General features: G+C 38.2%; 1 protein-coding gene across 3 annotated transcripts in view; it reads left to right on the top strand.

Moving 5' to 3' along the window:
• LOC124169799 overlaps nucleotides 1-24,122 on the top strand; it is a 41,131-nt gene that overhangs the window by 14,327 nt on the left and 2,682 nt on the right. For all 3 annotated transcript variants that reach the window (XM_046548555.1, XM_046548554.1, XM_046548556.1), the window contains exons 4-11: nucleotides 1,399-1,558; nucleotides 2,372-3,205; nucleotides 7,376-7,864; nucleotides 8,973-9,462; nucleotides 10,702-10,857; nucleotides 11,625-11,818; nucleotides 14,507-14,761; nucleotides 22,805-23,008. In XM_046548555.1, coding sequence (XP_046404511.1) covers nucleotides 1,399-1,558; nucleotides 2,372-3,205; nucleotides 7,376-7,864; nucleotides 8,973-9,462; nucleotides 10,702-10,857; nucleotides 11,625-11,818; nucleotides 14,507-14,761; nucleotides 22,805-23,007 — 2,781 coding nt within the window. In that variant the 3' untranslated portion in view covers nucleotide 23,008. The remainder of the gene's footprint in view (nucleotides 1-1,398; nucleotides 1,559-2,371; nucleotides 3,206-7,375; nucleotides 7,865-8,972; nucleotides 9,463-10,701; nucleotides 10,858-11,624; nucleotides 11,819-14,506; nucleotides 14,762-22,804; nucleotides 23,009-24,122) is intronic.

The raw sequence follows: 24,122 nt of genomic DNA on the forward strand, positions 1-24,122 counted from the left end.
TTTTTCATCATTTATGTATTACGAGCGTCCCCCGCTCTTTTCATTGCAGGTCCACAGAGGTGTAGGCACATTTCTAATTTTAAAATGTAGAAAAAAAAGGCAGGGTCTTATGTACAAATTTAATTGGAATGTTCATGTACAAATTGAGGTCAAAGGACCACTTTAAACACAACATTGGAAGTAATTACACTATCCTCTGTTAAACGCACTGATGACTCATACTTACGTATCAACAGGAGACTTGATATTTAAAGAATGCGAGATATTGTTGCAAATGAACAAATGTATCAGTTTGTGCGCCGTTAACGTCAGGAATTTTTACCGGTTTTTGTTTTTTTTGTTTTTTTATTATTACTTAAAAACCAATTTTAGGAATCAATAGCAATATTTAGGAAGTAAGATATACCGTCGCATGTTCTCTGATAATTTCTGTGCAATTTGGTACCTCAATTGTAGAGTTTGGTTGCGTATAAGTTGAGAAAAAGGTATCTATACAGTAGAAATAATGTAGAAGATTAGTTAATGTTACGTAGAGATATCATTACAATGAATGTAAAATGAATTTCACACTATTTTTGAGAACTTTCATTGCCAGTCACTTTGACTGGCAACGTGTTAAAGTATTCTACCAGTTAAGGATGGCTCATTTGGTTCATTTTGTGAGTTAGGTTGGCCTGTCTCCCATCCCAAATTGAACCTCCCACTTCACTACACAATGATGCCTACTCCCTTTCCTTCTATCAATCAATACTATCCTCTTTCTTATCCACTTACATTGTGATAGGAAACTTTTTTCCAAAAGTTACTGTATAACAGCATACGTTAGTTGTGTTGTTTATGGAAAAAAGTTTTTAGAAAGCCAATCAATGGTAATTTTAGTATGATGGAGGAAGTAAGCAGCTGAGGACCCAAGCAACATATTTGCCTAAGTGCCTGAAATTTCTCTTCAGTAGTCCTGATTGTGTATACTCACAAATATAATCAAGCTATTAAAATTACTTAAACAAAGTAAGACAATAGGTTACTAATGACTGGAAAGTACTCAGTTGGTTGCTCAAAGGCAGGCTGGGATAAGTGAAAGTATGTAGATCCTATCTTAGACTTAGGTGTATGAATTTATCACTTACAGTGTAGAGGAACTAGTTCTTTTCCCTGTTCCAACTCACGTGAAGAGGATATTTGTTGGGGCGTCTAAAGTCTTGAGCCAAGATTTGTGAACCTGGAACCCTGAAGTTGGTTGCCCAATTCTCCACCTACTGGTCTGCCTCCTTACTCCTTGACTAGAAAGCATAATCATTGAAAACCTGGCTATTGGAAATGGAGTATTTTTTCTATAAAAAAAGTGTGTATCCTTTTCTTGTGACATTTTTGCTGATGCACAACTCTTGTTTCTTTCAGATTGGCTTTCTATTTGTTCTACCGTGTGATGTGCCGGCATGTGTGCCACCACATGAGAGAAATACCACGTCAGCACCTTCAGATTCTACAATCACATCCATTCCTACCTCCACCATTCGTTCAATGGGGGGCTCGTGGGAACGCATGCTACCAGGCATTGGTTAGAAATGTGTTTAATTATTTTATGTATTTAGACTCTAAATGCATTGTTTTAAGGGAATTTTGAATGGTGTCTCGAAATTGCTATCTAAATTTTCTTGTCCAATTTGATGCCATTTTTATTTTCCTTATGATGGAATACTGAGGAGAAGAAAATTGTATCCAGTACTTATAAATTTTAATGGTGATTTATTTTTAGTTGAAGACCATGAAGAACCTAAGGAAAAATCAATGTCATCGCTAGTGGTGGCGGTCCAAGGTTTTCACACTCCAAAAATATTTTGAGGCTATACAAACTTAAGTGAAGCACCTCCAAGTGAATTTCCTCAAAAATATTTTGGGTAGAACCTTGGGAAATATATTTTTTTGTTTTTAGGGAATTCAGGAAAAAGATATGAGGTTATTGTAATAGTTATGGAAATATTTAATTATAAAATTAGTGCCTGTTGAGGTTTGGTTGAAGTATCAGCTAGGAAACCGCATGCGTGTTTATTTCTGATTTTGTTTGTTTTTGCGAAATAATAGGGAAAATCTTCTACAGATGGGAATAAAAACATTGATGAAATTATTTTAATTCTGATTTTACTGATTAAACTCCACTATCTTGACTTGGTGGAAGTCACTTCTAGGCAGTGTATGTGAGAAGAAATATCGTAGTAATTCAATACAGGTTAATTTGAAATGACCTAGGGGTTTTCATTCTTCACATCATTACATATATACCTGATGATATGGAATAACATAGGTAGTTTCTGCTTTTTGTTAATAGTAACAATTTAAAGTTTTTATTTGTTTGTTTTTTTTCTGTTTACAGAACTTAAAGGAAGAGCCCATTTAATTTCCAGCTCCCAAGGCCCTGGGTTAAACATGGTGTTTTTAGTCCGTGGGCAACTTCCGGGATTATCATCAGCATCAGCCGTGACCACACCTTCATCCATGTCTTTAGTTTCTTCATCCTTTCTATCAGAATCATCAAAGTGCTCATTTGCCCCCGCTCCTGGATCAAGCAACGGATCATCTTCCGGTGGCTTTGATCAGTCAACCCTAGCAACATACTGTAACACTGAATTGGAGGTTACTCTTAACAATACTGGCTCTCAACAGGGCTGGATGACTTCATTGTATGTTGGTGATGAAGTCTCATCTCATGTTCCTGAAGTAAATTTGTCCTCGTCTCACTACAGGAGCAAGAGAATACTTGATAACCCTCCAAAAATCTCTCCTGTTGATGTTACGGAGTTAGTTGAACCTGTTGTAGAATCAAAAGAGAAGATGAAAAGTGCTCAAGTGAAAGTTGAAGGTGAGAATCGTAGTGAACATATAGGAAAAGTGTATCTGGAGAGTGTTGATCAAGATCATGAGGGAATCACTACTGAGAAAAGCGTGAAGGAGAAGAGGTCTCCAAAGTCAGTTGAAAAGAGCAAGGTGGATGATAATGGATCTGAATTCCTAAGTGTCTTGGTAGGAGGGGATGGTGGCTTGGTGTCACTTAGCGGGGCTACTGGACAGCCACTCTGGGCCGTTTCCCTCCATTCACCCCCTGAAGAACTCGATTGTGCCCTCTTAGATACAGACAATGATGGCATCCCCGACTGCCTAGCATTTTCTGGACGATCAGGACTCCTGGCAGCTGTCAACCCGACAACAGGTAAGGTCCTCTTTTGCGCATTGAAACGTTCACTTTCATTTCACAAATCAAATAAACACTTAAGAGCTATAAACACAAGTGTCATGGATAAATATTAATGAAGAATAGTCTGGAGCGACCACATGCATCATTTCTTCACAAATCAAATTAACTCTAATTACAAACACAATAGGGTAGTTTCCTTCATCAAAGAAAACGAAATGCATTTATTGCGATTCATTACCCATCATTAGTGTATTCATAATATACAAATTATTTGTTTTTAGAAATCCCAGTTTAGACGAATGGCAACGGTCAATTTTATCCTCATTTGAAAAAGGCCAAAATGGCACCCATGCGATTCCACTCCATGTGACGTCACAGGGACCTAGTTTCTATACGAGTAGATAGGAGTTTTACATTGTCTGAGATTACCAATGCATGCATGAGGCACAGAGCTCAGGGAAAAATCTCTTAATAATCATCTATTAAAACTGGCTATCGTCGGAAAGTTTCCTTCGCTTGATAGGGGAATAATAATACTTATTTAAGCCAAGCGCTATCTGCTAGCAGGGAACTCAGCTACCTGCTAGCAGCCTGCGTCGTATCAGCGCTCAAAGCCTCGCCCCAAGGTACCCTCACTTGCGGCAGTGGGAACCAGAGTGACATCACACGAGCTTTTCCCGGCATTCATACTTGGCCGTCACGTTTTCGTGCGCTTGAAAATTTTCACTTTTCATTTAATCGCGAAAAATAGATATCGTCATTTAAAAATCTAAAAGCGTGAAATACGTACTCCAGGAGTAATAATCTTTCGATTAAGGCAATAAAAAAATAATAGGAAACCACCCTATTGTCATTGATATAAGAACTCATAAAGAAAAGTCAGGAGTAACTACACATATCTTAACTTCATAAATCAAATTATCATTAACTGCAAACACAATCTCCAGGATGAGTATTCACAAAGAAAATTCAGGAGTGACGATGTGTAGGACCAAATGCCAATCGTTCACCAGTACACATACCCTTTTTTGTTTTTCTCACATCGTCCAAAGAGAATTGTTGTCCACCATCATCTGATTCTCCTTGTTTTCTCTCATCATCAAGGAGAATGGTTAACCCTTTCGAGACAGTAAAGTTTTCACCTTAGCATGACTGCTGTACTGAGCCCTGAGAAATTCTTCCGTCCCATCCATATGGAGCATTTTCAGGACATTCGTTAAGAAGGGTGTTGTGGATAATCACACACTCTCATCACCTACCTTTTTCGGCCCTTCCTAGCGGTGACTCCGCATTATCTCGGACTCCGAGGGTAGTTGGGCTCCCTCCTTTCGTGGTTTGTAACCTTGCCAGCGGCATTGGTTCGCGGTCAATCATGCTTTGTTTATATGAATTAGCTATATGGGTAATTGTTGCTTGAACGTAAATTGCACACTTCGAATTGAATTCCTCGTTTTATTCTGAGAATTGTCAAATTTTGAACGAAGCTCTACCATCAATATTAACACAATTAATGCAGAAACAATTGCCTATGCAGTTGCATTCTTGTCACCAGTACCATGTCTAAGAGAATTCTTCTCCGTATCTTGAAGATATTTGCTAAAAAAGGTGCAAAATATTCAGTCTTTAAATAGTTTGCATTGCACTGTGGACCACTAAACATTTTTATTTGTCGCTGAAATGTCAGCTTAAATGTCTTACCAAAATTTTAGCAGACATTTCAGAGACGAAAAGGTAAATGAGATATGAATATCTCTTTGAACTGTCATTTCTTTTATTAAATACTATCCTGTAGTGCTGGCAACCTTGACACTTACATCTCTTTGCCTGGTTGTATGTCACAGGATGTAATACCTGAAATCAATTAGTGAACCATCTGTGTATACAGGCAATACTATTTGTCCTATCAACTCTTAAGTAATTAGGAGATCAACATCAGCTCTTCAGAAAATTTTAGGTATATATATTTTTTAACTATTTACCACTCATGTACAGGTGTAATTTGCTGGGAGTGCTATGGGGTGCCTGGCTATTGCCACCCTAAAAATTTTTACCGAATATTTTTTCATCCCAAAATTTTCTTATCATGAGATTAATAATAAATGTTTCGTATAATATAATTGAAATTTATGAAATATAATGTGAATTTAATTGAAACTTATCATTTGGCATTTATATCTACGTATATTGTATTTGCTGTTTACCTTTTAGGGAGCGCAATGACCTAGGGGGTATAGCATCGGGTTACTGATTAATGGGTCACAGGTTCACATCTCTGGTGAAACCTTAAGATATCATCAAACCGAAATCGTCAAAGTGTGAGGTGGACAGACAAAGAAATTGATCTGCCTACCATTGCATGTGTGAGCATAAAAATTTCTGGAGGGAAATTAAAATCATGATTCTGGAAGGGGGTGCTTGTTCAAGAAATTGTATTGAGATAAAAAAATTTTAAGCTCGATGGGATAACTTCAAGAAGCACAGAGGCCTTTAAAATTTCACTTACTCCCTTGTGAGGGTACTCCAGGAGGGACGAGCATCAAAGGACTGGAAGAAAGAGATATGGAAGGCCTGGAGGCTCCATGAATGAAGCTTGATAATCTTCCCATATTATTTACGAATCCAAGCACAGTTTCTGACACCTGGGAGCCAAGATTTGAAGCTTTGGGAAAGTGGACATGGAAATGAAGCTGTTTGAACTGCAGTTTTTGTGATTATAGATAGTGCCCATGAATATTGTGATTAATGTTTTCACAATAGCTTTATTAGATGGCTTCCAAAAAGATTACTCTCATAAATTAATTTTGACTGATATAAATTTTTATTGAGTAATCTTAACACCCAAATAGCAATTGGTACACATGCAATATTGGGGACCGTCTGGAGACATTGACAGCATGTTTCAACCATCCCAAATCATACCTGCCCTCAATTTTTCATTAGATATAGCAGTGAAGCAGGTATCCTTTTCTGACTAGATAAAAAAATTTAACCTTAGTAATGAGGTTTTCAATTGAATTTACTTGTGTGAAGCACATACCAGTCGTCAGATACTCCTGCAAGCGAGATATCGCTTGTCCAACATGTAAATTATTACTTGGTCGGAAATGAACAATTTTGTACTTTTAGTCAAACGCCTCAAAGACTTGTTGAGGCAATTGGTGAAAGTAAGTAAAAAAAACACCTGCCATCAACACATAATATGCATCGGTTTTTGCACCCGATCACCTCTCCACCAGTGATGGTGTTGCCGCCATTGACCTTTAGATTTGTGAATCGTTCTCATCAAAGAGAAATAAACCCTATTGAAGACTTTACCATAGATTTTCAGAGCATGGATTTTCACAGCATAGAACACTTTTGGCATAATTCTCAATTATAGTACCACTTTTTTGCCTTGAAAATACATAATACAAATTAATTTTTTCCTCCCCAATCATACCTATTACAGAATATCTGCACAAATTTGATGTGTATGAGTCCAGAAATTAATTTAGAATATTCATATGTCTCCTTTTATTTCTGTAATGAATTAGGTTAAACGATATTCACTGTCATGATCATGTGTGAATTTCAAAGAACTCTTGAACTTCATATTTCATTATCAACAAGCGTGCTGCGCCCGATCCCAGCGGGCTTCCTCCGCTCTTTTCAATGCAGGTCCACAGAGGGATAGGCGCGTTTCTAATTTTAAAATGTAGAAAAAAAGGCAGGGTTTTTTGTACAAATTTAATCGGAATGTTCATGTACAAATTGAGGTCAGAGGACCTCTTTAAACACAACATTGGAAGTAATTACACTATCCTCTGTTAAACGCACAAGATGACTCATACTTACGTATCAATAGGAGACTTCAAAGTGGAATCAGCCGCATTTTGATAAAAGTTATTTAAAGAATGGGAGATATTGTTGCAAATGAACAAAGGTATCAGTTTGCGCACCGTTAACATCAGGAATATTTACCGGTTTTGTTTTTTTTTAAATTATTTAAAAACCAGTTTTAGGAAACAATAGCAATATTTAGGAAGTAAGATATGCCGTCGCATGTTCTCTGATAAATTCTGTGCATTTTGGTACCTCATTTGTAGAGTTTGGTTGCGTATAAGTTGAGAAAAAGGTATCTATACAGTAGAAATAATATAGAAGATTTTAAAATTATTTTCTCTCTGTTCTCTTTTTTTTCTCAAGGTTCAGTGATCTGGTATCTTCATGATCATAAATCACAGGAACGGCCAACTGCCCTGCAATTTCCTGTGTCGATCCCTGATCTTGATGGCGATGGCACAAAAGACCTAGCCATCGCATGTACCCTGCCAGTTCCACCACCGCAGACTACCAATCAGTCATCAAACAGGGCCTCTTCTCCCAATTCTTCATCCTACGTTCTGCAAGGGGCTAACGCCAAAGGTTCCTCCAAAACATCTACGTCGTTCAAGAAAGACTCCTCCTTTTCACCGTCCTCGTACGTAACAGAGTCGACTTCATATCAGCCATCCCGACCACTCCCTTCTCCGTCTTCCTCTCCTGACACAGTGTCCTTGGCCGTGGCTTCGGGCAGGTCAGGAAAAATTATTGGCCATCCATTCACTCCCTCCAGTTGCGTCACCGTTTCGAGCATCACGCTGAACATGAAAACTTTGGACCTCTTCTACCGATGTGTCACCGATGAAGGGGATGGTAAGACAAATGGCCGTATGTGATTCTTTTTACCTGTGGATCGCAAGTTTTAGATAGTAAATTGCATCCTCACCAATGGATGGGCTCTCATGTCTCCACATATTAATGGTAGATTAAATCAATGGTGTATCTAAATTCGAACCTGTTTTAAATAAGTAAGGGAAAGGAAGCACAAATGGTAATATGCTTGTGTCATATATAATAAAACTTGGTGTCATTTTCAAGGTTCCTGTCAAAACCATGGTCGGTTAAGTGATAAATAAAATAGTGTGGATAATACCATTTGTGCTTTAATCATGGATATAGCATTATTCCACAAAATTTAGCCGGAAACGATTTTATACGAAGGGAAAGGAACATTGGCGCTGATTCCATGGGACCTGAGGGGGCCTGAGCCCCCTCAAAAATTCGTTATGGGTGTGAGGAAAAAATGTCAGGCTTGTCGATTTTCCCTGGAGTGTCCAGATATCGAGATTCGAGTTATAAGGGTTCTAACATTGATCATATGGCTCTTTTAAAATGCTTAAAAAACTTCAAACTCACTACTTATAAAATTTCTTGGGGCAAGATCCCCAGTTTGGGCCCCCCCAATATTTTTTGTAATTGGCATCCCTGGAAAGGAATGTAGAATAGAAAGAAATTATGTTGAGGTGGATGAAAATGCATGTTAGCAGATGTGCCATCCAATAATTTGGGAGATTCTATTGAAAATTGTAAACTTCAAAACTAATCAACTTAAGTCCTCAGAGTCATGGCGCCAAATACAGAGGAAATTTTTGTCAAATATCATTTTCAGCAATTTTCGCTCATGAAATGTGTGATTTAGCTTATTTACCTACGTAATTTAAGCTCAACTCAAATCATTTTGGGGTCTCATAGTTTAATCTCAGTCTCTTGGATTACCTTAAAGTTTTGCCACTGATTTTTACAAATAAGGAAATGAAATTTGAGTTATGCATTATGCTGGTATAAGAATTACCATTTGCTTTTTATTCTGAAGTAATGATTCTTATTTGATGCTGAATGAATTGCCCGAGTATTCATTTAATTGCTTTTTTTGCACATTTTACTTCTTTCTATATCATGCTATGAACTTTCTTCATTTCAGAGATAAGTAAATCACTTTCTGTTGAAGACCTTTATGGTGAGAAGAAGCAGAATGTTTCATCTTCCTCTGCACCACCAGTGGTGACCTCAACTCCAACACCAGACCAAGAATCATCATCTATGTTTGAACCAGGATCTATCCTGTCCATGCCGCTTTCCGCTTCATCTGTAGAGAATGCTTCTCCTGCGTTCTCTTCTTCCCCTGCTTCACACTCAGAAAGGCACTCAACATCATCGTCTGCTTGGGTCTCAGACCATAGGTTATTGGTTGAAAATCATGGCCACTGTCACACAATCCTTCTTTCACCTTTCTCAGTTAATGCTAGCTTCCAAACACCACCCTGCTCGGTGTCAGTTCGTCTCACAGATTCCCGCAACTCAACTTTGTGGGCCCACGAAGGAGTCCTGGCCCATGCCATGGATCCAGTACCATTGCTCTTTCGACAGCCTAATAGAGGGTTGTGGTCGGAGGATTCCACATCTACGTCACAGTAAGTTAAGTTTATAAAATTTCCAGTTTGTGTCTCAAAAGTTCTTGTAATAATAATAATAATTATTAATGTATTGTGCTAGGATAATGTCATCTGGAACATGTGACGTATACATTTATATAAATGGACTCGGTAATTTGATAATTTAGGGTAATGTAAACAATAAAATGAGAAAAAAATGCCTTATACAATAATTACAACAACAAAAGAGTAAGAACAGTATAAAACTAAAGTCATCGAAATGATACAAAACTTGTCAATTAGAATTATGTTAAGGATATGTGAAGTTGATTTTTAGTCTAGCACACACTACAGTAATGCTCTTCCATTGGAAAATGCACTGAACATAAACATCATTAATCGATGTATCCAGGTACTTGCAAAGAAATGATACAAATCGTACGCCAAATAATAAGAAGCTTATAATTATTGAAATGATATTTACGGAAATGTAACACGGTAAAATTTATTTACATACATGCAATAAGCATTAGTACACAAATCTCAACATTTTGAAATAATGCTGAGAATACTTAACCCTTTCACTTCTGTGAACGTACCTGTTACCTTCGCATGGCAGGCTGCTGTGAACTTACTTTCTCTTCCTGCCTGCCATGCGCTTAGCGCTTTCACCACATGTGATGGGTAGGGTTTCTGTAGAGTGCACCGCAGCAAAAGGGTTAAAGTAATTTTTCATCTTAATTACATTAAAAAAGTAACTGTTCAATAAAAATGTAATGGAATCATTCACTCAGACCGGATATTGCAATGCGTTAATGCATTGACCTCCATGGTATTTTTGTAGGTATGGATGGAATCCACAATTTTCATGAATCCAAATCCAAAATCGAATCTCTCAGGGATTCGAATCAAATCTCAAATCCATATTCCTTGAAGTTTTTAAAATTTTGAAAATTCACCGACAGTATCTTCTGTGAAATTTCTCATTTATGCAGGAATAGAAGGATCAACAATGACCAAATCTCTCAATAAATTACCATGTGGAAATAGCAAAGTTGTTGATCCATCTATTCCTGTGATTATGGATTTCCACTAAGTTACACCCACTCCTATTAATTATATTAATCAATTCTCATTTACAGACACTAATGTTGCTCAAAAATGTGTCCGTAGGTTAGAGGTGTCCATAAGTCGAAGCTGACCTAAAGAAAAATAATTCAGTTCTGTATTTGTCTTTCTGAAAATAGCACCTGTATGCATATTTTAATTTTTTTCAAGGAGTTCCAGTGAGCACCCAGTGAGTGGTTTTGTTCTGAAGTTCTGGCAGTGGAGCATGCCTAAAGGGGAAAGTCCTCCATTGAGTAGGGAGGACAAAACTAGGGATCCACCAGCTGATAAGTCCCCTGGCGGACCCAACTCTCTGTTTAGAACAAGGTGAGCTGTGAAGAAAGTTTATTTGTTCCATCTATAGTTGTTTGTTTTTTGCTTAAGAATTTTGTGCATGAGAAAAATGTAATCAATCAATTAGGCTTTCACTTAGCAAAAATTCATGCTGTATGAAGATAGTATATGGCCTTTGTAAATTTTCACAGATTTAATTATGTAATACCAAGCATTTTGATGCTTAGGCATCCTTAAAGTCTAAATGCAACATACCAATAAATAAATCTGTTGAAATTTACAGAGGTTATGTATCTTCATTCTGATATGCAGCTTTCACTGAAAGGTATTGCGTATGTGTCGTAATAAATGATTTTGCCCTTATCTTGTCAATATTTCAATGAGTTAGGTTGCTTATTGCTGAGTTCTTTTTCATTCCGAATTAGTTCCTCAATTCATCTTCATATAAACTAATCACAGGTTTGAATAATTTTTGTAAGTGGAATGTTTGTCACTTTAATTAGCCTGATAATGACTCCTTGAAATTGTATTGGTATTTAGCCTGTGATTGTCTTATAATTTAAGTTATGCTTTGTCTTGATATACATGGTGAATATCTCTTTTTATGAGCATTCTTAAGGAATGAGGCATGACTCAGTCATGTGATCCATTCATGTGCAGCCAGCCATGCTTAAATGCTTTGAATTTTTGATTCTTTATGCATTCATATTGATCTATTTGGCCAACAGGAGATAGTTGAAAGTGTTAAAAGTTGAGGATTTTTAAAGATAGTAACTTATTCCCTCCTTCTCTGGGCATAGGTTGAGAAGAAATGTCTCTTCAGACTTGGTTTTACCACCCTTGGCTGCAGTATCATCATCGTCATCATCTTCAAATACTCAGAATCACTCTTCCCAAGTAAAAAGGCAGTCTCCGATAGGAAATGTTCCCAGGCATGGAGGACTCTTTCCCAGCGGCTCAGGAAAGAAGAAACAGAAGGGAACCTCTTATAAAGGTTTGTTCCTGATATATTTTTTTTTGGCATTATTCATATTTTTGAATTATGTATATTAGAAATTCTAGTCTCCTTTATTGCATTGCTTCTCAAAGGCTAATATTTATCTATACTGTAACCATACGGGCGCCGTCCCTCGGTCTACACCACTACTAAACTAATACCAGGCTAAATAAAATCAGGTCGTGAAATAGGTCCTCATTCGGGGAACCGTGACAGGTGGCCAAATGAAAGGTCGGGACACAAGTATCTATAACAGCATTTATTTTTAATAATTAACAAACAATTATGCAATTTAATTACCTTCATTAGCAGGGAAAAAGACTAAGCATGCGATGAAAATGAATATTTCGGGTGGAGGAGAAGCAAACGCGAAATGATTGGCACATGTAACGCACCGCCCGCGACCAAGCAAACAAAAAATGAGGAACTCGGAAAACATGCCCCATTCCCTCATTCACACAATACCAAATCGCGAGAGAACTCAACATGACAATTTTCAGGCTGGGCAAGTACTTGGGGCTCACTACTTTGGTGTCCTGGTGGAACTTCAGGACGGTCCTGGTGACGTCGCCGCTCGAAATCAGGATAACTTCCGGCGTCCTGGCAGAACTCCAACAGCTGTTCCGGCGAGACTGCCGCTAAGAATCAGGATCGTCGCTCCACCGCGCAATCAACCCTTGACCGGCCACCATCAACCTTCCACCAGGCAAGGTTGTCCGCGATCCTACCACAGCCGTGGTTGACAAGAGAGAGAGATTGAGCCTCCTAGCCTCACCTCCGAACTGACCTCCTCCGCTTCCCCTCTTTTCCCCTCTCGGCATCCAAGAAACAGCTGCCTCCCGACGTGCGTTGAGTTCTCTCACACAAGAGTTCCGTATTGTTTTACACCTCTTACCCGCGATCGCACTGGCTTACTCTCCACCTGCTGACCCCATGGAGTTACAATACATTTATATAAAAGAGGATGTCTGTTTGTCTGTCCGATATGCATTTCCATACGGCTCCGACCATAGTTAGTATGCAGGTGCATCTCATGCTCCCGAACCCCGTAGTGCTACTTTTGGTTTTGTCCAACACGTCCTTTGCATCGTTTTCTCATTACTGTTTGTTAGATCACATGGTGCAACTTCTGCGGTTGGACATCCTACTGGTTGGACACGCTCAAAGGGAAAACAAAATGTATAGGGTACTACACTTCAGTGGCGTATCTATGGGAGGATGAGGGAATAGATTTCCCCCCCCCCCCCCCCCAAAGCCTCAGAGAAATAAAAAAGTTATTTAAAACTATTGTCTAATTTTGATATTTAACAACTGCATGTGCTTAAAGTTCAATTTTTATTTCCTAAATTATGTAAAATGCATATCCAGGCATGTCGTTTTTCAAAAATTCCCCCATTGCCTGGTAGGTCACCACCCCAGGCAATCCCATCCCCACCCAAAGCATATTCCTAGTTACCCCTCTACTACACTTAACTATTAATTCTCTTGCTGCAAACATTTTGGCTGGGGTTTGCATTCACATGACATTTTTACTCTACAAACGTATTGACACATATATGTAACGATCAATGCTGTAGAGTGCAGTATAGGCTTATCTCGTGTGGTAAATGGAAATCATTTTTTCCATTGCTTGCTGTTAAATACATACGTATACCATCATCGTACCTGCTTTGTTCCTTTACCTAAAAATCCTGCCATGTGACCATGAATTCCAGGTTTCCCTCTTCTCTGGGTACTATCCATCTGGACCAACACTGGGTGGCCCGCTAGTCTACTACATATATGAAAGAGGATGTCTGTTTGTCTGTCCACTATGCGTTTCCATGTGACTATGCAAATTGTGGTCCAAGTTAGTACATATGTGTATCTCATGCTCCCAAACCTCATACTGCTACTTTTGGTTGTGTCCTTTCTATCATTTTCTCATTGCTGTTTGTTATGTGATGTCATACAACTTTTGTGGTTGGACATCCTGCCAGGTAGGCACACCTCTTAACACGCTCAAATGAAATCCTAAAAATCCTATTTGATCATGAAATCCAAGTTTCCCACTTCCCTGAGTAATATTCTAAATTAAAATTATAAATTGCTGTTCCTTTGTTATTTTTTTAGCATCCCCTCTCCCTATACGTGTTTAATCAGTTTTATTTAAACTGATTAAACACGTATACAAGACAATGCTATCTTATGAAATAAAAAGTTACAATTGGGGGTCTGTAATTTTTGGCAATGCGGATGGTCCCACAAGGGGGTGGCACACGCCCCCCGCGTACTCAATATGTATCCACCAGTGGTGCAGCAAGAGGGGGTTTTGGGGGATAAACCCCCCCCCCCCCCCCAGAGGTCCGAGAAATGTTTGAGTTTAACCCATTTTACTTAATTGGATTGATATTACTAATAAAATAGTGTAAGGATTAATAAAATATCCCACAGAAAGCCGTTAAACTCACCATTTTGATCCATTTATCTTAAAATTCAGCAATTTATTAATCTCGCACCTATCCTAGTGGGTATTCCATACCCCCAACACACCCTGGTATTAGTTGCACCTAAACCCCCCCCCAGCCTTAATTACTAGCTGGGCCCCTGGTCACTGCCACTGCCACTGGCTGTCTTTCACTTGTGAGTTAGGAAAGAATGAGAGGACTCTCATTGGATTGAGGTTAATTATGTTGTGTCTTCCAGGCTCGCTTCCCCCAATTGTGAATCAACTGAAGGAAAGAGTGGTTCTCATCACCTTCAATGATACTGGACTGCACGTCATAAATGCCAGCCAGAGCGATGTCACCCAGCTTTGTGAGCGTGTTCGGCCGTCTAGTGGAAGTGGAAAGAAGAGGGGGAAGGGTGGTCGAGTGAAAGAAAAGGTGCTGCTGCAGGAGAGTCTCCCTCCTGACCAGAAGCTAAGGTGTCAGCCAGAGCTTGCATTTCAAGAGCAGTCATGTGAGTAGTCATGAGTCTCAGCTCATTGCTGTTACATAAGAGTGACTAATAGGGTGGTTTCCTATTATTTTTTTATTGCCTAAATCGAAAGATTATTACTCCTGGAGTACGTAATTCACGCATTTAGATTTTTAAATGACGATATCCATTTTTCGCGATTAAATGAAAAGTGAAAATTTTCAAGCACGCCAAAACATGACGGGTAAGTATGAATGCCGGGAAATCTCTCCGTGTGACGTATTTCTCGTTCCCGCTGCCGCCCTGTGAGGTGACCTTGAGGGAGGCTTGAGCGCTGATACGACGCAGGCTGCTAGCGGGTAGCGGAGTACCCTGCTGGCTGGTAGTGCTTGGCTTAAATAAGGATTATTAATACCTTATCAAACGAAGAAAACTTTCCGACCGTAGCCAGTTTAAATAAGTGATTATTAAGACTTGTTTCCCTGAGCTCTGCGCCTCATGCATGCATTGGTAATCTCAGATGATGTGTAACTCCTATCTACTCGTATAGAAACTAGGTCCCTGTGACGTCACGTGGAGTGGCATCGCATGGGCGCCAATCTGGCCGTTTTCAAATGAGGATAAAAATGGACCATTGCCATTCGTCTAAACCGGTATTTCTAAAACGAAATAATTTGTCTATTATGAATACACTAATGGTGGGTAACGAATCGCAATCAATGCCTTTCGTTTTCTATGATGAAGGAAACTACCCTATTATGTACCAGGGGTGGTCTGGCCATGTCGGCTGGTTGGTGATCACCGAGGGCCCCTACAACTCTCCAGTCTATTGTGAATAAGGAGGTTGTAAATATCTGGAGGTGCTGTATTCAAGTTTTAAGTGTGGTCAGAATTCCACCATCTTGGTTTGACAATTTTCGTACTTACAATTAGTCTCATACAGTGTACGTGTATAATCAAGAATTCTATTCCTTATGTTGCCTCTGATTTATAAAATGAAAATGCAACAATTAAGTCTTGATTGTCCTCAGAGTTTTCCGACTACTACTGTGTATATTCAACTGTCCATATAGTCATATCGTGGTGATAATATATCATCGTGAACATACTTTCGTACTATTATTGCGTTGAGTCCGCTATCGTAAGAATTCCATTGGCTGTAATCTTATTTATTACCAGTAGAAGTGGAGGGGACTGGATATTTTACACTTGTAAGAGTTATTTTCGGCTTAGCTAGTTGCACAGTGGAGCTGGGGTGATTGATAATAATATTTCCTTGGGAAAAGATATTCGAGGCATATTTTTACGAAGCCTTCCCATAATGGTAGAAAAAAGGTTTACTGTGTTTGTTTGCGATAGTTTATTTTAACGTTACAATTATCATGACCGAATATTTCACCCAATAGTTAGCCTTGACTCTTATGGGATTATCAACGTTTTGGTCAAAGTAGGCGTGGCTATCCTACCCGAGCACCCCCATTCCTGCCACACTGCGCTCAACGCTCGGAATCAGTGGTGCCCCCTCCCATATATTTAAAACCTCCTTGATCATGATGCATATATGAAAGGTCTAATGAAAAAAGACACAGATTACTTGATCAAAAGACTTTTTGCTATTATTTAATTCTGCGTTTTCAGTACATAGTTGTCTTATTTACAACTTACTCACATACATACGCGATATTTGAAAAATGAATAAAATATAAGTGTCAGAAGAAAAAAATAGAACCTGATGCTTTTTGGAAAGAGTGGTTCAAAAGGTTATTTTAGAGTTTTTTCTTTAGTGCAGTTGCAAGACTAACTCATTAAATTGATTATTGAACCACAGTACATTATTAAATTTTATAAGCTGCTAAATCCTCAATTTTTGTAGTATTTTTACTTATGATAATGCTATTTTTTTTACTAACTTTCATCTGGTTTTTAAGAGCCAGAATAGGGTCAAAATCCATTTCTAGGGATGCTATTTCCTTAAATTTCCTGGGGTACGAACCCTGAATATGTATGGTAAGGAGGGCCCCCAATCTCCTCAGACCCCCCTTGCTAATTACCACTTGATGAGGGGATACATTTTGGGATTTTATTATTTAGTTTTCTATTAAAATGAAGAAGTGATATTGGGTGATTTTCAGTGCAGTTATGTGTACAGGTATTTCCTGACTTACTAACAGGATACAATGCAAAGACTTGGCCATAGGTCAGGTTGGTCTTAATTTGGAATTGACAAGCATGCGTATACATACTTGTATTTTTGCCGTAAGCCAAAATCTAATCTGAAGCATTTCTGTACAGACTGACATCAATTTGCTCCATCAATTACTCTTACTTATTACACATTCTTCTAAAAATTATGAGAACAATGTGGCTAATAAATAAAAACAAAATTGCCTTCTCCAGGTTCTAATTACAGCTGTAAATAATGATAAGAACTCCTTACTTTCAATATACGTGCAAATGTGGTATTTACAAGAAGAAATTTTGGGGATTTATCAAAAATAATAGGTTGTGACCTCAGATGGTCATAAGTTGAATGGTCGTAAGTCAGGGGTTACCTGCAATTTCTTATTTGTTTTGTGATGTACACAGTTTCACCAGGTCACTCATCAATTGGTTTACAGCTGAATGAACTCAAGGCCAATATTTAATCGCTAAAATCTGTATATTAGGATTAAAACAATATCCCACACAGCACACGGCCACCTTTCGGACATCCGGTGATTGTCCGCCAAGTGGCCTATGGACATCCTACGGACAGCCGAATTCATACAAAATGATGTCCGCTGCAAGTCCGCATGTCAGTAAAAAAGGTGGCCTATGGACGACCTGAAATTGTCCGCTCTGGACACCTTCAGGACACGTTTAGGTTAGGATTGCATTTTGTTCGATACTAATAAATAATAGGTCCAGACAAGAATTTAAATAAATAAGGCATCAATTTCATGCACAATATTTATTTGGCTTCTTAAAACAGTACAATGCCAGAAACTACATACGATTTATTTAACTTTCTTCTTCCCCTGTAACCTCTCCTTGGCGTGCCTTAGCCAGCTTTGGATGGCAACCTCCACATCCTTTTCAGGGGCTGTCTTGCTCTCCTGCACTGCTCCTGTAATAATGAAGTATATAAACATTTCATTGTAGCAAGAAATTGTATCTTGTACGTAACAAGCAGATTACATAAGACAGGACGCTACAGTCTTATTAGTCACATGTTTAACATTCTTAAGGTTTCAAAATTAGGAAACCTGTCCATTACAGGCTGAATACATTTTACAAACTTTTCTTTGACTTTTTCTTGTTCTTAAATAAGAAAAGATTTTGAGTAAAATTATTAATGTGTTAGTAATGTATATATTATGATTAAGAACATTTTTCATAGAACAATTGTTGAACTAGATTTTAATCCCAAATATGAGAAGACTGTTGCCTGTTAGACCCTGGTGCACCATCTAGAAAAAAATTCTTTGATCCATCCTTGCCAGACAGCTTAGTAGAGGTCTCGAAAAAGATATTGGAAAAAGCATTCAAATGGAGGATAATATTTCTGAACAATTGGTCTCCCCTTGAAGATTATGACTACACTAGAGTGAATTGTGGAGGTGAAGAAAAGTGTTACATAAGCTGGAGCTAAGGAAGACTAATGCAGAAGAGCTGAATATGATATAGGAGTAAAGGAAACTAGAAAATTTAAAGGAGGAAGTTTAAGTGAACTAGATCTCTTGGGATTAGTGTGAAAACAGCCACACTGATTTGGCACACAAACCACTTAGCTGCATTGGCCGAGATGCAACTTAAAAAAATAGAAACTTTGAAAAACTAGCAAAAACTTGCTGTAGTTAAGGCCATTCCATGATTTAGATCTCCAAATTCTTCCAATCTTAATAATTAAAATAGATCTTCTAATGTAGTCTGGTATCAAGGCAAAAGTGACAACCTAGCTCACTGGCAATATTCACATTTCGACAGAGACATAACAGGGGAATAGCAGCTAAGGCCTGCTGTGAGCTACTGAAATTTCTATAGCTCCTACAAAAACACCTACTTCAAAACATCTTAGTTAGCTAGAGCTACTAGAAAATAGTAGCTTCTGTAGTACTGTGCAACTACTATCCCTGTTGAATAAGTTATCCCATTCTTAAGTTCTACAGGTGCTATACATCGAACTTTTATAGAGCATGAGATCCTTTTCAACCACGTTTTTGGTAATTATACCTCCCATATGCAGAACAAAAATTGTTTTCAAATGTTTGAATTACTTGGTAGTGGAATCTGCATCTGAAAATAATACATAACAATACTATTTTCTCTACCTTTAGCATGGAAGGGTGAACCTTGTATTACAAGATGTTTAATAATTATTTAAATTTACTTTATATGAGCTCCCTTTACAGGAGCAACTTGCCAAAAAAGTATCCAGACCAAAATTATTCCTCCTTGCTCAAACCTATATAATAATCAAACGAATACTTACACCTCTCTCACATGCCTCGCTTTAGCATGTTCCAGCCAACTCTTCACTGTAACTTCCACACTAGAATTGGTGGCTGTATCGTCCTGGTTAAATGCAACATCTGTAAAGAATGAAGACAAATAAGTATACAGACAATTATAAGAAGAGAGACATACAAACTTATAAATAGAGATAGGAAATAAATAAAAATACAGATGAACTATTTTTATTCAACTCCACTACATGAAAGCTATAGTCAGTAAATGCCTCCAGGTAAATATATCAGGTTCACGATACTCTACACCAAAATGTGTACCGATGGCTGTACGAAAAGATGCACAAGTTCTATTTTCTGGGTATAAGATTTCATGCAGCAGTTTGAGCAAATAAATGAACCATAAAACATAGCCTTAAGGTTTGTTTACACAATATATCACTTACAATTAGACCTTGTTTAGATTCATCCCGAATTTCTTACAGTCGTCCTATAGTTTCCACTAAATTAAATGCATGGATGACTAATAGCACAGTTACTTAGTTTGTAGTTAAATTAGTTTATATTTTATTAGGTTAGCAAAGTTTGGCAGAAAAAATATAATAAACGCTATAAAAGTTACGTCGGCATTGTAATTTTTCAATCCCTAAGCCTTATCTTTACTGACATAATAGATCATTTATTTATTTAGGACCTAAAATTTTTTATTATTAACCTAGTTCCATCAAACAGATAAAGAGTATAAAAACTTTTTGTAAAAAGGCTAAACATTGGTGGTTATCCTATCATAACATTATTGTTCTTTTTCGATGCGTGCGTAACTATACATATCGAAAGAAATCACACGGTGTAGTCCGATTTCAAAGAATTAATAATTTACGTGAAACCTATTAATCATACATGCGTGTTGCAAAATCCCCCGGTTACACGTAAGTACAATTCCTAGTTATATTTATTGCCAAGAACCCTACTTGATTTGATTTAGGAACGGAACCAAACGGACCGTTGGGACTTCCAACAAATTCAGCCGTAGCCTACGCTATCAAAACAACAGGTTCTATTTTATGCGCTAGCACTTACATTATTTCCTATACGTTCTCGCGTACAGAGACTATAGTACAAGAACTTCCACTTTAAATTATATCATGTAAACAAGGAACAAAAGCGAAAATTTCACCATGAACAACGGAAAAAGACGCTACCTTTAGTTGCCAAGTAACGGTTTTACCAAGACGGTAATGTTGTTCCAAGCAGAGCCATATTTTTCCTCGAGATGTTACAGGCTGAGTTATAAGAAATATAAGGAGCATGCGGAAACACTATACTGCCGCCAGTGAACGCCAAGAAAAAATTATTTAGAAGTCACATCAAACTTACTTGCAGCAGCATCTTTGTAACCGCCAAACCACCATGCTGTCTCTGGTGTTCCGTTCCAGTTCCTCTGTTGGAAAGGAGGAACGGAGGAATGTGGAGAACCATGGTAGAACACCTTCCTGAATCGCGGAGTAGCGGTAGATTCAAAATTCGTTCGCCACCAAAAAAACTAGAATTTCGATATAAAGTAAAGGTACGGCAGTACTTACCTTCTATCTTCTACTACTTTTTCTACTTGCCTATCCTTAAATTGGACAATTACAATTTCTAATCTGGGAATGAGGCCATCGATGCCGTGATAATTTTAGGAGAATTCTTACCATTAAAAATTAAAATGAATTTAAAGCGTTATGTTTCATTAAAATACTTTCCAATCAATCGCCTCTGAGATTTTTTAATCCCTAGAGAGTAAATATTAATTAATCAATAAGTTGAAAGAGTTCATTTAACCTGTAGGAATGGAATGTCCCCGAGACGGCTACGCGTCGTCCGCAGGACATTGGTACATAATATAAAATTTCAGTAAAAATCGATAAATTCCATTATTCCTGTTGTTAATTTTTGTAAAAGTTGCTAAATTTGTTTAAATTTAAGTAATTTTTATAATCATGAAAAGTACGGGTTTATTGTTCATCCAACGCTTCTCAACCGTACAACATGCGGAAATTTTTAATTTTTTGAAAGTTTCTAAAATTGTTGCTAAATTTATTTAAACTTTAAAAATTGTTATAAATAATGTAGAGAGTCATAAGTTCGTTCAATTGTTGTTGTTTAACCCGTGAGGTATGTAGAAATTTTTAACGCTCGTAAATGTTACTTAAATTGTTGCTAACTTTGTTTAAACTTAATTAATTGTTATAAACAATATAAAACTTAAAAATAGCGTACATTTGTTGTTCTTAAACTATAGAAGCGGTAAAAATGTCAATTTTTTTTTCGTTAAATAGTTTATAATTTCCTCCGAGTCCACACTCCAACAAGAGGATTACATTTGGTTACCTAAAATAATCCTCAAAATATCTCTTCCTCCACGAAAAATTTCCTCTTCCTCGATCGGGAGGAAGTATTCTGGCTTCAGAAACGAGAGAGAGTTTTTTTTTTTTCTCCCTTCTCCTATACTCCCTACTCGGAGGAGGATCACGAGACTTTCTCTCGGAGTTCCTCCTTGAGGAGGTGAGTGTTTTAAGAGGAAAACAAAACTCCCAAACCCTGCGTAATGGGACACTAGCTGGACGTCCGCTGGACATCCGAGATAGGACAGTGTGCGGACGGATGGCCAGGACAGCCGGCGGATGTCCTCTGGCTGTCCTGAAAATCCGCGGACACTGAGAGGACGCGACGGACGCGCAGCGGACGTCCTCTGGCAATGATGTGCTGTGTGGGATAATATTCAAGATCACATTGTAATATCAACTTTTTACTGTCAATTTGGCCAACTAAACAAGGTTTCTTTATCTGCTCTGGAACTGGATGGCACCCTGCATCGCATCATTGAAAATATTTGATCTTCAAAAACTTCTGTCTTTGCAATTGGGTGGTTTCCTATTTTCTTTAATGCCTTAATCGAAAGATTATTACTCCTGGAGTATGTATTTCACACTTTTAGATTTTTAAAGAACAATATGTATTTTTTGCGATTAAATGAAAAGTGAAAATTTTCAAGCATGCCAAAACATGACGGGTAAGTATGAATGCCGGGAAATCTCTCCGTGTGACGTATTTCTCGTTCCCGCTGCCGCCCTGTGAGGTGACCTTGAGGGAGGCTATGAGCGCCATTACGATGCAGGCTGCTAGCAGGTAGCAGAGTACCTTGCTAGCTGGTACAGCTTAGTTTAAATAAGGATTATTAACACCCAACCAAGCAAAGGAAACTTTCCGACCATAGGCAATTTTAATAGGTGATTATTAAGAGATGTTTCCCTGAGCTCTGCGCCTCATGCATGCATTGGTAATCTCAGACGATGTGTAACTCCTATCTACTCGTATAGAAACTAGGTCCCTGTGACGTCACGTGGAGTGGAATCGCATGGGCGCCAATCTGGCCGTTTTCAAATGAGGATAAAAATGGACCATTGCCATTCGTCTAAACTGGTATTTCTAAAACGAAATAATTTGTCTATTATGAATACACTAATGGTGGGTAACGAATCGCAATCAATGCCTTTCGTTTTCTATGATGAAGGAAACAACCCTATTATTTCTGTCCATCACCCATGCCTAGTGCTATCTTAATTTTGTGATGTTACAAGTTATTTTATTTCTGCAGTACTGGTGGCAGACCTGGACAAAGATGGTTACCAGGAACTTGTCTCCTACCTGACAACATATGTGGACATTCGAAAAGATGATTCTGATTCTAGGAGGCGAGGAAACTCTCCGAAATGGTTTCTTGAATCAAGAGTTAAGGTCGTACTGTTAGAAGCTGAATTGCCCAAGCTCTATGAAGCTGTTGCTACCCCTGGCTCTTAAGGTAATGAAATGCATGATATCTTTAAGTTACTATTTGTAATTGTGATTTAATGGGACAAGTTTTTAATATGAGAAAATACATTATGGACCAATTTTGAGTTCGTTAATCACTTTTTCACTTTTACAATGTACAGTGGAACCTCGTTAAAGCGAGTGCGGGCTATAGCGACACCCCCGCTATAACGAGAGATAGCCGATGCACCGTCAATTGACCCTATAATAAGAGTGTTAAAAAATTCGTTTTTACGAGACCCTTTCGGCGTTGGCTCTCGCCATAGCGAGGGTTTCACCGCCGGAAGACTTTCATCAAGACTCCTTAACCTCTGTAACTGCTAGCGATCTGTTAGAAATGAAGTTAATGGAGTGCTCAGTCTCAAATTTATGTGGTAAACTGTCGTTCGATAAATATAATGATTGACGAAACAATGCTTTGCATGATTTTTATTCAGTGCGGCGCTTATAAATTGTTTAAATAGTTAGTCGTTCTTTGAGTAAGAAAATTTAGTGATGCAAAAAAACATCGCCTTTCGTCTGGATTTATGCTTACGTTTATCGGATAGATGTTTATCTGTCGCCGCACCACTCCTGTTCCTGTATATCTGTTCGCAACAGGTATATTGGCTATTATTTGCTCCACCTCCGGTAAAGCGACAATTCGCTATAGCGAGTGTATAATAGTGCACCGTGGGGTGTCGTTATATCGAGGTTGCACTGTACAGTGGAACCTCGATAAAACGACACCCCACGGTGCACCAATAAGCACTCGCTATAGCGAATTGTCGCTTTACCGGAGGTGGTGCAAATAATAGCCAATGTACCTCATATTACTCCTTTATTTTTATTTCCTCGCTTAGACGCGTTTGGTGTTTTTTTGGCCATGGTGTGTTCCATCAAATGCTTTCTATTCATGCTACTCATGGACGTGCGGGTATGCTGAGGACTGCTTTCTGCCGCCCGAGGAACAAAAGAAGATCAAGCATTCGCGAATGCTAATGCCACAATATTTTCACCAAAATTAACTACTTATTTATCGAACGACAGTTTACCACATAAATTTGAGACTGAGCACTCCATTAACTTCATTTCTAACAGATCGCTAGCAATTACAGAGATTA

This window comes from Ischnura elegans, chromosome 12, assembly GCF_921293095.1.
Source record: "Ischnura elegans chromosome 12, ioIscEleg1.1, whole genome shotgun sequence".
NCBI lineage: Eukaryota > Metazoa > Arthropoda > Insecta > Odonata > Coenagrionidae > Ischnura > Ischnura elegans.